The 14,149-nt window shown below is 55.3% G+C and overlaps 1 protein-coding gene across 1 annotated transcript; it reads left to right on the forward strand.

The window, feature by feature from the left end:
- The first annotated feature begins 3,007 nt into the window (after nt 1-3,007).
- IFITM10 (interferon induced transmembrane protein 10) lies at nt 3,008-13,474 on the forward strand. The gene is made up of 3 exons (XM_075713221.1): nt 3,008-3,117; nt 4,129-4,543; nt 13,325-13,474. The coding sequence occupies exons 1-3, from the start codon at nt 3,008-3,010 to the stop codon at nt 13,472-13,474; spliced, it is 675 nt and encodes a 224-aa protein (XP_075569336.1).
- The last annotated feature ends 675 nt before the right edge of the window (nt 13,475-14,149 follow it).

Here is a 14,149-nt window from a genome sequence, read left to right on the forward strand (position 1 = left end):
TCCTAGACCTTATGGTTTGAGGGCTTGCAGGCATGACCTTTAACGACTCCCAGAAAATAGAAGGAGTGTTAAAATAATGAAGAATATTGAGGGTTTTTTCTTCCTTGTGTCATTATTTTTTAAGCCAGTTCCTTAATTTTGAAGATCCGCATTAATGGTTTTTGAACTGGTGACACTGCATATATGCTGCTGTGGTCCACAGTAATAAACCTCTCACTGCTCACACATAGCATTGAGAAAGATGATGAATTACCAACCCAAAGATCCAAAAGTGCTCTGCAAACTGTAGAGTTGATCAGGTACCCAGAGAAGAGAAAAAATAGCCATCCAACCTCCCTGACCTTTCAACCCTATTCACCCCAGGGAATGTGCCCACCTCTGTGGATCCCACATTCCCCTACATCACCCTGCTGCCTCCTCTTACCTCCTCCAGACCCCCTCTTTGACCTCTCTTTTTCTCTCCTCAACCTCCACCTCTGCCTGACATTAAGAGGAGCATAGAATTGTTTAGGTTGGAAAAGACTTTTAAGATCATCCAGTCCGACCATTAACCTACACTACCAAATCCACACTAAACCAATCAAGGGTAGACTAGACTAAACCATGTCCCAAAGTGCCACATCTACCCGTTTTTTGAACACTTCCAGGGATGGGGACTCCACCACCTCTCTGGGCAGCCTGTTCCAATGCTTCACTACCCTTTCCATGAAGAAATTTCTCCTTATTTCCAGCCTAAACCTCCCCTGGCGCAGCTTGAGCCCATTTCCTCTCGTCCTATCGCTGACTACTTGGGAGAAGAGACCAACACCCACCTCCTTACAACCTCCTTTCAGGTAGTTGTAGAGAGCAATAAGGTCTCCCCTCAGCCTCCTCTTCTCTAGGCTAAACAACCCCAGTTCCCTCAGCCGCTCCTCATAAGGCCTGTGCTCCAGACCCTTCACCAGCCTTGTTGCCCTTCTCTGAACATGCTCCAGCACCTCAATGTCTTTCTTGTATTGAGGGGCCCAAAACGGGACACAGTATTCCAGGTGCAGCCTCACCAGTGCCGAGTACAGGGGGACAATCACCTCCCTGCTCCTGCTGGCCACACTATTCCTGATACAAGCCAGGATGCTGTTGGCCTTCTTGGCCACCTGGGCACACTGCTGGCTCATGTTCAGCTGGTTGTCAATCAGCACCCCCAGTTCCTTTTCCACCAGGCAGCTTTCCAGCCACTCTTCCCCAAGCCTGTAGCGTTGCATGGGGTTGTTGTGATCCAAGTGCAGGACCCGGCACTTGGCCTTGTTGAACCTCATACAGTTGGCCTCAGCCCATCGGTCCAGCCTGTCCAGATCCCTCTGCAGGGCCATCCTACCCTCCAGCAGATCGACACTCCCGCCCAACTTGGTGTCATCTGCAGCCCTACCTACACAACTTTCCCCAGACAAATGAACAGCAGGCTCATCAGTAGCTCCTATGGCAGACAGCAATCTGCATCCAAGGGGTTTCATTGCTCCTCCTGAGCCTGCGGGAAGGATGCTCTGCACAGCTGCGGATTGCCTGGGTTTGTCCAAGCCCTCTAGAAAAGCTGACGACAGCTGGCCGTGGCTCTGCCTCTCCTGCAAACATCTTAATCCCACAGGAACATCACTCTCACACCAGTGCTGCTTCTGCTCCTTAGCAGCTTCTTGGAGAGAGACCTGGGTCTCGTCACAGGCACTAATAAAACCCTCTTTACTTTGACAGGACCCACCACCACTCCAGCAGCGATAAATCCCGAATCAGAGGGCAATTTGACCTTTTTTAACAAACGCAGGTGCCTTGAGAGGGATTAAACCCACCTCGGGGAAACTGGACCCCCTCCAGCCTGGGAGCACTGTGGCTGTGCAAGAAATCCCCTCGCCTCACACCAACCCGTGGGGATGAACATGGGGTAGGCGCCCCTATGCAGGAGCCAAACCTGCTTGCAAACAGCAGAGTGAATTACCATCCTTATTTCTTAGCTCAGCACTTTGTGGGTAGGCTTAAGGCATTTCCAGAGGATTTCCCTTCTCCTGCAGGTACCGCTTGTGCGAACTTTTGTTTTACCCCGCCTGTTTCCAGTACTCTGGGATTTCTCTGCTCTCCTTCCCCAGTGCCCCAGCTGAAGTGGCTGCTGCCTGAAGGCCACTTGCACTGGGCTGGGCTCTGCTGCTGCGGGGTGACATGGCATGTCCTTATGTCCCCACCCTCCCTGTGCCACGGCTGCATGCTCCTGAATGACCTGCAAGCTGTCCGTGCACGGCAGCAGCTGCTCTCCGGCATCACGTCTCTGGGGGGATGCTACCGCAGCACCCCAGAATCAGGTTTCCATACAGCTCCCAGGGCAGTTGGCAACAGGAGGTAGCAAATATTTCCCTGATCCTGAGCCAAGCCTGGGCACAGCCAGATCCTCCCAGGCTTGTTCATCCTTCGTGACATCCCCACCTCCCTCCCCTAAAGCAGCCACATGCCCTGTGTCGTGCTGCCGGGGTGCTGCCTCCCCTGCTGGCACTGGGATTTGCTCTGTGCTGTCAGGATTTATCCACACACACAGAGGATTCATCCCCTTTCCATCCATCCCCCATGACCGGAGCACTGGCTCTGCATCTCCACGTCCCCTCACCACGCTGTCCCCATCGTCCCCACATGCCCCTGCCATGCTTGCTTGAGGTTTTCACCCAGGCCTATGGGAGCGAAATTGCAACCCAGGCTGCAGTGAGTCCCCACTGCAAACGTCTCTGTGGGTGATGCTGGAGAGAGTGGGACCAAGCAAACCCTCCAGATGGCCAGGGAAGCCTCTCGGCCAGGGCCCAGGAGGTGCCGTTCTCCGGCGGGGCGCTACCAGGATGCTCCAAGCAGGAGGTGACGTCCCGGTGGGGAGGACACGAGGAGAAGCGCTGAGACACGGAGAAGCTCTCCTGCGTGGAGCATGTTCGGGGTGGGGGAGGGAGTGAGCTGCACGTTGACCTTCCAAGTCCCTAACTCCCCCCTTACACACCCCTAGCCCATGGGTGTCCCCCCCCTCGCCCTCCCCTCCTCCCGCAACTCCAGTGCCGAGGAAGCCGAGCCGGAGGCAGTGCTGAGCCGGATATGCAGCGACTCCCCGCATCCCTCCTTGTGAGTATCCCTTGCTCCTCCTGATGCCTTCGGAGGAGACGGATGGACGGACGGACGGGCAGCCAGAGGTGGACCAGTCTCTTCTATTTGCAAAGCTGGGGGGAGGGGGAACCTCTTCCCACATCCCCTTCCCCATCCACTGTCTTCACCCCCTCTCCCCCCTCCTCCTCCTCCTCTCCGGCCACGATATTCTCCCCCAGAAAAAAGGCGGGGGGGGGGAGCTGCTGGCAGGTGGAAGGAATTGGGAAATGCAGTCCCATCTGGAAACCTGCAGAGATGAGGACTCAGCCAGCGGAAAAACCCCCGAAAATAAAACCCCCAGGAGGGTGGGAGGGCGAGGGGCCGGGCTGCTCTGCCGCACCGGGAGATCCGCTCCGCCCGCCGCCCCGCAGCTGAGCAACCCGCTCCCATCCCGGCATGGGACGGAAAGCAGAAGGCCCCGACAGACAGACAGGCCGACCGACAAACCGATCTGCGGGGATGGAGGGCTGCGGGGGGGATGCAGCACGGCTAGCTGGCAACTCCCCCGGAGGCTCCCCGGCTGCCCCCCAAGTGTTTCTTTCTGCTTTTGTTTCCTTCTTTTTTTTTTTTTTAAATATATTTCCCACTCGTGACTCGGGCGCGGGTCACGCAGGACAGCGGGCAGCGGGAGGGGGGGAGGATGAGGAAGAGGGGGAGGGATGCTGCCCGCTGCTGCCCGCTCCCCTGCCCCCCGCCGCGGGGCCGGGGCCGGCGGCAGCTCCGCACCGAGGCGGCGGCTTTGTGGTGCCCGGGCGTAGTGGTGCTCCCTCCTCCCCCTCCTGCCTGCCCTCCTCTCCTCCCTCTCTCCTCTGCCCACTCCCTCGCTCCTCTCCCTGCTCTCTCCTCTGTCTCCCGGTCCCTCTCTCTCTCCTGCCTTCCCCCCCACGTCTCCCCTTTTCCGCTCCTTCCCCCCCTTTTTCTTGTCCTCCCCACCCCGCCTCTCCATCCCCTCACCCCCGTTTTTCACGGGGGGGGCTTTCGCTTTGCCAGGGCAGAGCGCGGTGACACCGCGGCAGCCACCACGGAGAGGACACAGGACCCCCCCCTGGGCCCGCCGTGCCCCTTTGAGAGGGTGGCCTGGACCCCCAGGCCCCCCCAGGGCCCCCCGCAGGACTGCTTTGCCTGCATCGCCAAGCCCCCAGCTCTCCGGCAAGCTTCACCTGTCCTGTCTCCTTCTTCTGCTGTTTATCTCATGGAGAGCAAGAGCTGTAAAGGGGATAGCCTGCGGCCGGCGGTCCCGTGCAAGCACTCAGTGGAGAAGAAGACAATGACCAACCCCACCACCGTCATTGAAATCTACCCCGACACCACCGAGGTGAACGACTACTATCTCTGGTCCATCTTCAACTTCGTATACCTCAACTTCTGCTGCCTCGGCTTCATCGCCTTGGCCTATTCATTGAAAGTGAGTACGGAGTGTGAGGCGCAGGGTAAGGGGTGGCTGGAGGGGAGGGGAAGCATTTGGGGGTCACATCTCATGTAAATCACATCTTTGCCACCCAAATGAGAGGTTGCAGCCACTGGGGATGGGGATAGAGAGAGCCGAGGTGTGTTTTGGAGCCAGTGATGTTGCTTCAGGTGGAGAAGAGGTGTTTTGACTTGCTCCAGTAGCCTCAGAGGCTCCTCTGTACCGTGACGGCAGGGTGACAGGCAGGCAACGCAGGGCTGGCTTGACTCGTGCTGCACCCGCACACACCCCGGCACTCGGTCCCTTCTTTGGGATCCTATCAGTTAGTGATCTTGTCAGAGTAGGAGCCGGCAGTGTCGGATGGTCAGGCAGAAGCAATAAGAAGCAGCTGGCCAGGATCATCCAGTGCCTGGAGAGTTGCAGGGGGGAGAGGCTGCCAAGGTGCAGGGCAATCCTGCCTGTTTCCTTCTTGCCCTCTCCCTAATCAAAACACCAGAGCTGGTGGCCAGCTCCACACACACACCTGCCCTGAGCCCTATAAATCCCAAGGAAAGTCCTGGAGACCTGCCAGCATCGTAAGAACAAGCCCTGGGTAGCTGAGGAGGGGAAAGAGAGTGCAGAGGGGCTTTGCACAGTGTTGGGGCTGGGGGGAAATAGAGCCGTGTTGATGGAGAGGGTGATGCTGTAGAGCACAGCTGGCAAAGGGGACGGGACTGGGTTACTCCCAGTAGCTGCAGGGGAAAGCAGCCCAGCAGGGATGGCACCCAGCAAACAGGCAGCCCCTCGGCAGCTGCCAGCAGAGAGGGGCCTGGGCTGCCCTCCCCTTCCCTGCCTGCCAGCCTCAAAACTAACTGAATGGATGTGGAGAGAGCCCGGGGCAGCTGGGTGGTCCCGCAGAGGAGCTAGCTGATTTGTTTTGGCAGGCAGCGTTTAGAGGAAGGCCAGGTCACAGCCGGACTGGCTTCGTCACAAAAGCAGATCAATTAACCCCATCCAGCTCACGTGAGCTGGACTGTGAGTGCCCAGCACTGCAAGGAGGCTGCTCCCGAGCCCGTCAGGGTCTCTCGCAGAAAGGCTCAGGGTCAAGTCCATGGACCCATGCCCTGGGCTCAGCCAGCACTGGCACTGTGGTGCCTGCCTCAGTTTCCCCTTCCTCAAGATGGGTGATGAGTACCCATCCAGGCTTCACTGCTGCCCGGGTGAAGCATTTAATAGCTCATGTCATGCTGGGGCTGAGCATCACCACAAGCAGGACTGACCCAAGGGCAAATCCAGGCAGTGGCAGCCTAACATAGGTGGGGGGAGGGAGTCCCTTAACACCCCCACGCATTTAGCCATCGAGGGAAGAAACTGGCTTCCTCCATTTTTTTGTGTCTTTGCTCGTCTGGATTTGCGTTTAACAATCGGCATCTTTCCCATGCAAGAGGCAGGCTAAGAAAGGGTTTCACATCACGGGGACACAGCAGTAGCTACAGCAGGTATCTGGGTAGATGTGGTCCCTCACCTGCAGCCAGCAGTGGGGGCAGGAAGCCTGAGGACGCGGCTGACCCATCCCCAGGGGACAGGACAGAGTAGGGTCTGCCACCTACAAGTTTTTTAAAGGCTGGACCCTTCACTATGCTTGACACGAGGTCGAAGGAAGGGCAAAGCCCAGAAGTAACTCGGGCTGGAGCCTCGTGCCGGGGCAGAGGCATGGGCTCAGCATCCAGCTGCAAAGGTCTAGAGGACATAAACTCCAGTGTGAAAAAAAGAAACAGTGGCGAGGGAAGGCAAATGGGCAAACATGCTCCAAATCAGGGAAAGGAAAATAGAAGATGGCTGTCAAACAGCCTTGGCTTTTGGACTGTGGAGGCGGTAGCTGATCAGATGTAGTGGTGGTACCTGAACAGACACAGAGCTGAGCGGGTAGGAATAACTCTGGTCTGGTCTTGGAGCTTCCCAGTGGCTGTGACTCTGTGGCAGGGGGAAAATAGAAACAAAATGTCCTTCAGAGGCACAGGACAGAACTAGCAAGTGGCCAAAGGGATGGTGAAGGCCCTTGCAAACTGCTGTTGGGATGGGTAGTGGGAGGCAACAGGGATGCTGGGGCAGAAGCAGACTGTCCTGCGGAAGACCACTGGGATGTTAAGAAAGATGGGATCCTTCCTCACTCACAGCTACTGCAGAGACCTTCACAACATCCCAGCTAGGCTGGATGTTAGGGTCATTTTGCCTGTTGTTTTCATCCTTTTTACAGTCAATAAGGTTCTGTTCAGAGAAAACAGAAGCAAGGAATGCCCTGGGGACAGATGTCCCTTTAAACAGACTTCTCTTGTTCCTCTGCAATTAAATGTAAGGACAATTTAGCAGCAGATAACTTAAGTCCCAGCCTTTCTAGGATGTCTGTGCTGTGCAGAGACCAAGTTAGGTGCTGTGGGAGGGAGAGGAGGGGAGCAGCACCTTCCCCTCTGTGAGTCCAGTCTGGGACCTCTGACAGCAGAGCCCTCCGCCAGTGGAGCACAGGTTTCCTAGCTGAAGGGCCATCATGGTGCTGATGGCATTAAAAGGTTCCCAGGTTATGGTTTTTCCATTTCCTTCAAGTAACTGAAACATCTAGCAACCTCAGGAATCATCATTTTCATTATCAGAAATAGCACTTTCAATACCCTGCCATAAACATCATCTGCTTTTGCCAGATTCATACCGTTAATAAAGCAGTAGCTCCTTCGAGCCTCAAGTCCATGAGATGCTTCATTATGGACCTCAGCACGCACTAGTATTTCCACCAGTTTCAGCAGCACAATGCCTATGCTGGAAACCAGATGTATGCTTAGGTACACTTGAATATTACTATAAAGCTGTCTTCTTCCCCGTGACCACTTTTATTGGTTTCAGCTGCAGCTGGAGAAACAGTACCTCCATGTCTGCCTGGCCTTTTGCACATGAGCTGCAGCCTTCTAGATTTCTTTCTGCAGGGAAATGCTATTTCGTGGTGACCACCATTTACTAAAAAATGCCAAAAACCCACCCCAGCACCAAAGAATTTATGCACTTACTCAAAGAAACTCAAAGTCAGGTGAGGGCAAAGACTGTGACATCCCAGCCAAGTGCTCTGTGTGACAGACACCCCAGCCAAGTGCTCTGAATAACAGTGTGATGGCACACCTCATCTTTATTTACACCTGTAGTGGTCCAGATCCTCAGCAGATACAGCTTGCTGGGCTGCAATGGAGTCGCACCAACTCACGTATCCCTCTGGGCATTATTTCTAGCATCTCAGGCTTCTCAAGGTCAGCCTCCCGCATTGCAAGCAAGGCACTTGCATGTAAGCATGCATTGATGCTGGGGAAGAAGAGATAAACTGCAGGACCAGGGAAGTTAGAAACCCTGAAGTAACCTTAACCCCAGCCCAGCACAGATGCAAGGATCGCTCCAATGGCAACGCTTTGGATTCTGTTGATTTTCATCAGGAGCAAATGCCGTAGCCCAGTATTTGGCAGCTCCCTCCCCTCCTCTTTCCCAGCTCCAAGCGGTAATTAATGATGCATAAGCGCCTGGTGGCAGGAGATCTTGCTTCAGCCGTTAGGAGGTCTGTCTCTGGAGACCACCAGAGTGAGCCAGGTCCTTCTCAGTATCCATTATGCCATGAGGTGGTAGATCAGAGGAGCTGAGATGAGTCTCAGTACGGATGCCATGTTGTAGTTGTATGGAGTCGAAGATGGCAAGAAGCCCTGCTGGCTTTTTAAGACCCACCAGCAGTCCGCAGGGTTGATTGCAGAGTTTTCCTGCCCCTCGAGGCCACCAAAATTTGCAGTGTGATAGCACCCCAGGAGACCTGAGCTCTCCTGCCTGCTCTCTGCCCAGCCCTTAGCACACAGCTCTGGGCATGGCTGTTTACCTTCCCCTTTTGCCATGTGTTGACCTTCCCCATTTCAAGTGGAAGCAGACTGGTACAAATCTGTAGCTATTTATTAACCCCAAAAAGCAGAGAGGCTGCAGCACCCAACCTCTCAGGCAGGCTCTCAGCCCACTCTTCAAGAGAGCAATGGTTTATGGAGGTGGGTGAAATGCAGAGGCAACAGCCCTCTGACGCCGGTGCCAGCATGGTGGAGGTATGTGGGCTGGAGAGCTCTTGACCATTTCACAGAGCAAATAAATCCAAGGATCCTCTCCAGTGCTCCTCATGTGTAGGGACGCAGAGCTCTGTACAGAAATGGGTTTACAGACAACCAGCTGTGGGCTGCACGCTAAAAGCTGGGCTGCCTTAAATACAGCCCCATTAGGCTCGTTATCAACAAACCATTCGTCTCCTCCTGCAAACTGAGGCAGCACTTTGTACCCACAAACCAAGTTCCCTGCTCCCAAAAATGAGAGGGGCCAAGCCCCAGAGCAGAAAGGGGGGAGGTAGCTGCTGGGGAAGGGATCAGTAAAAAGTGGGGTGGTAGGAGTCAAGGGGTGTGCTTGGAGAGGAAGCTGAAGGCAAAGACCTAAGGGGAGGAAGGACAGGAGATTGTGGTCAGAGGGAGTAGAGAAAGAGCCCTCAGGCAGCACGCTGGAGGTGTTGGAGGACAACGTGAGCTGGAGATGTTGAAGGACAAAATGACCAGGAGATGGTGGAGGACAAAGTGAGCTAGAGGTGGTGGAGGACAAAGTGAGCAGCAGGGAGGTGACAGACAAGCAGGAACGGAGGGAAAGGCCACCACTGCCTTTCGCTGGTGGGAGAGGGGAGGAGGAACGTTTGCATGTTAAATGACAAAAGTGGGCTGTGTTTCGTGGAAGAGGAAGGAAAAGGGAAGGAAACATGTAAGTTATCAAGACGGACCAGAAATGAGCTTTGCCTTGTCCAGGGTGGGATGTCCAAAAGGGCCAGCAAGCAGCATTTTGGGGTGCCTGGGGAAACCCTGCAGTCAGCAGATGCAGGATAATTATCCTTACACATCAGTCATCTCAGTGCAAAGCAGGGCCAAAACTCCTCAAATCATTTTACGCAAGGCCAGAAAGGGCAAAGTGATGATGAGAAAAGAGTTTGTGACTAAGGAAACACCACACTTGGGTTTGGGGGGGTTCAGCCTTGTGACCTTGGGGACCTGTTCTCCCCATGCCTCAACTGCTTGGCTGTGGAAGGAAGCAACTTCCAGGGTTGCCAAGAAGCTTGTGCACCAGCTGCCAGCACATTATGGTAATGATGGCCGGAGGAGCATGAAAATAGGAAAAGGTGAGGCTGGACTATGAGAAAGACACAGGCATCTCCTTAAGGACAGAGCAGGGAAGGAGCCAAAACATGTATCTGCTCTCCAGCAGAGCTCCTCCTCCAGAGCCTGGCTTGGATGCCGCAGCAGGATATTGAAGGGAGATGCCTGTGAGCATCTGGAGATGCAAGGCCAGGCGAGAGGAGGTGAGGCCACCCTGGAAAGATGCGGGAAGTCGGGGCTGTGGGTGGTTTGGAAAGAGAAATGTCTTTTCATTGCACTTGTGTGCTGCAGGGGCCCTGGCACTTGTCCGGTGCTTAGAGGCTCTGTTGCAATATAAATTATAATGGACAATAAGGGATGATTTGCATGAAGGTGACCACTGAAGCCGTAGGCTGTATGGGGAAAAAATAAGGGAGGAGAGGAAGGGGACCAAGGACTCGGCAAGGACGAGGGATCCAGGTTACCAAGGCCAGAGCAGCCGGAGGAGAGCTAGGGAAGGGAAAGGGCAGGAAAAGGGCAGGAGGCTGCTGGACACAGGGAATGCCAGCAAAGCAGTGTGTGCCTCATGGGTTGGCATGAGCAGATGGGGCCAGCCAGAGGGGCAGGGAGAGAAGGCAGCTGGGTGCCCTTTGGCAGGAGTCGAAGGCATGTCCGTATCACTGTTTGGGCCCAAACAGCAAGAAAGAGAAGAGATGGGAGGCCAAAAAAAAGGATCTGGGAGGAAATGGTGGCACTGAGGAGAGGGCAGGCCTGAGCACCCCTCGCTAGAGATGCTGAGGAGCAGCAGGACTGGAGAAGGGACAGAGGGACAGCCATGGGAAAGTCGAGGGCAGGCGCTGCTGAAGTGAGCCATGGAAAGCTAAAGTGCCAGTCATGAGTGCGAGCTGGTGTCAGGTGGGAATGGCTGCTGGGAGCACTGGGAGAGGGCTGGGCATGGAAATTAGGGAAGAAGGGCACTCCAGGGAAAGAGGAGCAGGAGGCGAAGAGTGGGGGAGAGCTCCTGGGGCCAAGAGGCACTGGGCCCACAAAAGCAAAGCAAGCAGCTCGGCGGCGGGAGGGTTGCAGAGCTCGGTGTGCTGGTCATACCGGTCTGCTGGAGAAACCTCTGTCTGCCTGGCAAACACTGATGGCAAACACTGGCTTGCCTGCGGCGGACAGCGACCTCTCCCAGCCGTGGCTGTGTTACAGCGGATGAAGGAGCAAAAGGCATGTGCTCTGCGCAGGGTTTGCCTCCAGCAGCCCACTGCTGGGAAGAGGAAAGCACATGAGAGCTTCAAAGAGCCTGCCGGGAGCAGCAGGTGGGATTTCTGGCCCGAATCCAGTGCCCCTGGGGCTCTGGCTGCTGGGACCTCTGCACTTCTCACAGGTGGGTGAGGAGGTGCTGGCTGTCCAGCGCTGCTGTGCCCAGGGGTTTTCAGGAGGATGCTAAACCTACCAAAGCATTTCAAAGGTGAGTCATCCTGGACATGCAGCTGATACAAAAAGGCGTGCTGGCTCCCAAGCTGTTGGCTTGCTGCCTTCCCAGAGGTCATCTCCGCTGCTGGGAGCACCAGCCAAGCATGCCACAGAGCCACGCGCGGTTTGTGACTCTCCCCTGTCCCCGCTCCCAGAAGGATGCCCTGAAGCTGCCAAGCACTCAGCAGCAGGTGATGGGTGGATGGTCCCGGCTCCAGCTGCAGGCTCCCAGGAGCAGGGCGCAACAGAAGCTGAGGCATTGCAGGATTTAATACAAGGAGGATAACAGAGCTCTCATTCTTGCCTACATGCTTGTCAGTGCCAGCTCCTGTGGGCCTCATGCCAGCAGCAGCCCTCCCTCCCCACAGTCCAGGATTAATGAAGGGCAGGGGGTGCTTGTGCAGAGAGGTCCTCACTGGTGTGACGGAGGAGAGGACGTTGCTTGAGGGTCTGAGATGTGGTTTTGGAGGCCCCATGAACCAGCATGGCTCAGTGGGAATGAGGGGTTCCACAGCCCTTCCCCATATCCAGCAAGTTGCAGAAGGCTTTCAGGACAGCCCTGTGAACAGTGCTGTGGACAGCCTCCCAGCACTGCAGGAGGGAGAGAGAAAAAGTCACTAAGACGTGGTCTGAATCTGTTGCAGAGTCTTTTTGGAAAGCTCCTGGTCGATAAAAGCCTTTTAGTATTTCTAGGTAGGACGCTGGGGCTGGTTTTTGCAGCCTGCCACCGACACCTAGCGTTCAGCCAGCAGCGCCTTGATGGTGCTCATGCTGCCAGCAGCAAAGGCAGGCTGAGAAGGACATGCAGCCCCATGGCCTGCAACCCTCCAGCCGCAAAGTGGGCAGCAAAGCAGGCACTGCCACGCCATGCCAGCCCCTGGATACTCCGCTCGGTTACGGGAAAGGGAAGAGGGGTAAAGTCTCCTGGTCCTTTCATCCCACATCCTCATGGCTCCAGCTGCCTGGGTCTGCTGAATGCCAGCTGATGGGGCAGTTTGGGGATGGGGACACAACCCTGCTAGGAAGGGATGAAGCCTGGCCACTCATCTGCTGGGCTCAAACTGCAGAGCTGCTGCTGGCAGGCAGTGCCATCAGCTGCCTGGCTGTGCCATCCGCTGCCTGCACATGCTATCTGCTGCCTGGCTGTGCCACTGCTGCCTGGCTGTGCCATCTGCTGCCTGACGATGCCATTGCTGCCTTTGCAATGCCATCACTGCCTTGCAGCGCCATGTGCTGCCTGGCTGTGCCATCACTGCCTGGCAATGCCATCTTCTGCCTGGTAGTGGCATTTCTGCCTTGCAGTGCCATCTGCTGCCTGCTGGTGCCATCGCTGCCTGGCAGTGCCATGCCCTGCCTAGCAGCCTGGAGGAGGTGGAGGCAAGCCAGTGACATGGACATGCACAATCCTTACCCACTGCAGAGCTGTCCCAAGGCAAGCCCATGAAAGTCCCAGCCCACAGGATAATGAAGAGAGCAGACCACACTGTCAGGATTGAAAACTGCCAGTGGCAGAGATGCTACACGAGCCGCATAGGACCTGCAAAAGGAACTCATTAACCCAGGACTGCTTAATATGCTGGAGGCTCATGCACAGCCCTGGAGCTGCAGTAGGATGCCATGCCAGGTTTCACCCTCTCAGCTGCTCAGCACAGACAGAGGCACGGGGATGCACACCAAAACCGCAGCCAGCCTTCTCGCTCATGGGCCGGGAGAGCCAAAGCCCAGCGCTGCAGGGCCAGGGGGCTGTGACATGGTGGGAAGAATACTTTAGTGCCCACGTGCATGGGGTGCATGATGGTGCCTCAGTTCCCTTGTGCACCCTCAGGCTCAAAATGGCACTGCCCCACTCCAGGGGCCACAGGGACCTGGTTTGCCTGGTTGGTAACAGCAACGTGGCACTCTTCCAGGTATTCTCCACTCCCAGCCATTTCCAGCCCACAGGCATTACCGTGCTTGACTTCACAAGCTCAACCCATAGGAGAGCCAGTGTGCAAACCTCACTTCGGGGTGTTTTATGGCACCCCAGTATTCAAATGCAAAGAGGCACAGCCCAGCCCTTGTCCACTGCACACACACCCTACAGTGTGGGTGTTGCTTGAAACAAGTTATGTCTTTTTATATATCTCCCAATTTTTTTTTCTTTTGGTCTCAGGTCCGGGATAAGAAACTCCTCAATGACTTAAATGGAGCAGTCGAAGATGCCAAGACAGCCCGGCTTTTTAACATCACCAGCTCAGCCCTTGCCACCTTCTGTATCATCCTTATCTTCATCTTCCTGCGATACCCCCTCACTGACTACTAGAGTGAGGCCAACAGCAGTGGCCGCCGCCAAAATGCCTCTATGCCAGAAGTGTCTGCAGTTGTTTCTTGTAGCAAGGACGCAAAAAAAACCCCACTCCACCTTGATTGCAAAAAAAAAAAAAAAGCCAATTAAATACATGAATAAAAATTAAATGAGTTGATCAGCCCAGCTGAGCATACCTTTCCTGCCCCCAAACAGTTTGTGAACTGCTGTAGGAAATGGTCTGACTCTTACACATGTACAGGGAGAAAAATAGACCAAAAAATATTTATTTTATGGCCAACAAGATGTGACAAGAGCGTGCAAAGCCGAGAGCAATGCATGCCTGGCAGCAGAAAGCTGAGCTCTGGGGAGCAGTGGGGTCCTGCCGAGCGGGAGGTGCGTGCAGTGATGGATGGTGACCACAGCAGGGCTGGCTCACAACATATCAGACGTGTTCAGACCACTTCACCACCCCCCAGCATACAGGGGTTTCTTTTCCTTTTCCTCTCTTGAGTTTCATCCACTGGTTCCAACAACTCCCAAACCCTGGAGAGCTGAGGGCGTTAGGAAGTTTGTGCTAGGGAGCCCCAAAGCCTCCAGAGAAACCCCAAAGCATTAAAGGGCAGGTTTCTCCTCAGGATCTCCCAGCAATGCTGAGGAGTAAGGCACCTCCTGGAGAACTCGCCTAAGCCC

Source organism: Pelecanus crispus, chromosome 6 (assembly GCF_030463565.1).
Source record: "Pelecanus crispus isolate bPelCri1 chromosome 6, bPelCri1.pri, whole genome shotgun sequence".
NCBI lineage: Eukaryota > Metazoa > Chordata > Aves > Pelecaniformes > Pelecanidae > Pelecanus > Pelecanus crispus.

Coding starts and splice junctions, on each gene's coding strand:
- IFITM10 (XM_075713221.1), top strand. CDS start 3,008: ATGGGTGTCCCCCCCCTCGCCCTCCCCTCCTCCCGCAACTCCAGTGCC. Junction 3,118..4,128: donor GACTCCCCGCATCCCTCCTT/GTGAGTATCCCT, acceptor TCGCTTTGCCAG/GGCAGAGCGCGGTGACACCG. Junction 4,544..13,324: donor CCTTGGCCTATTCATTGAAA/GTGAGTACGGAG, acceptor TTTTGGTCTCAG/GTCCGGGATAAGAAACTCCT.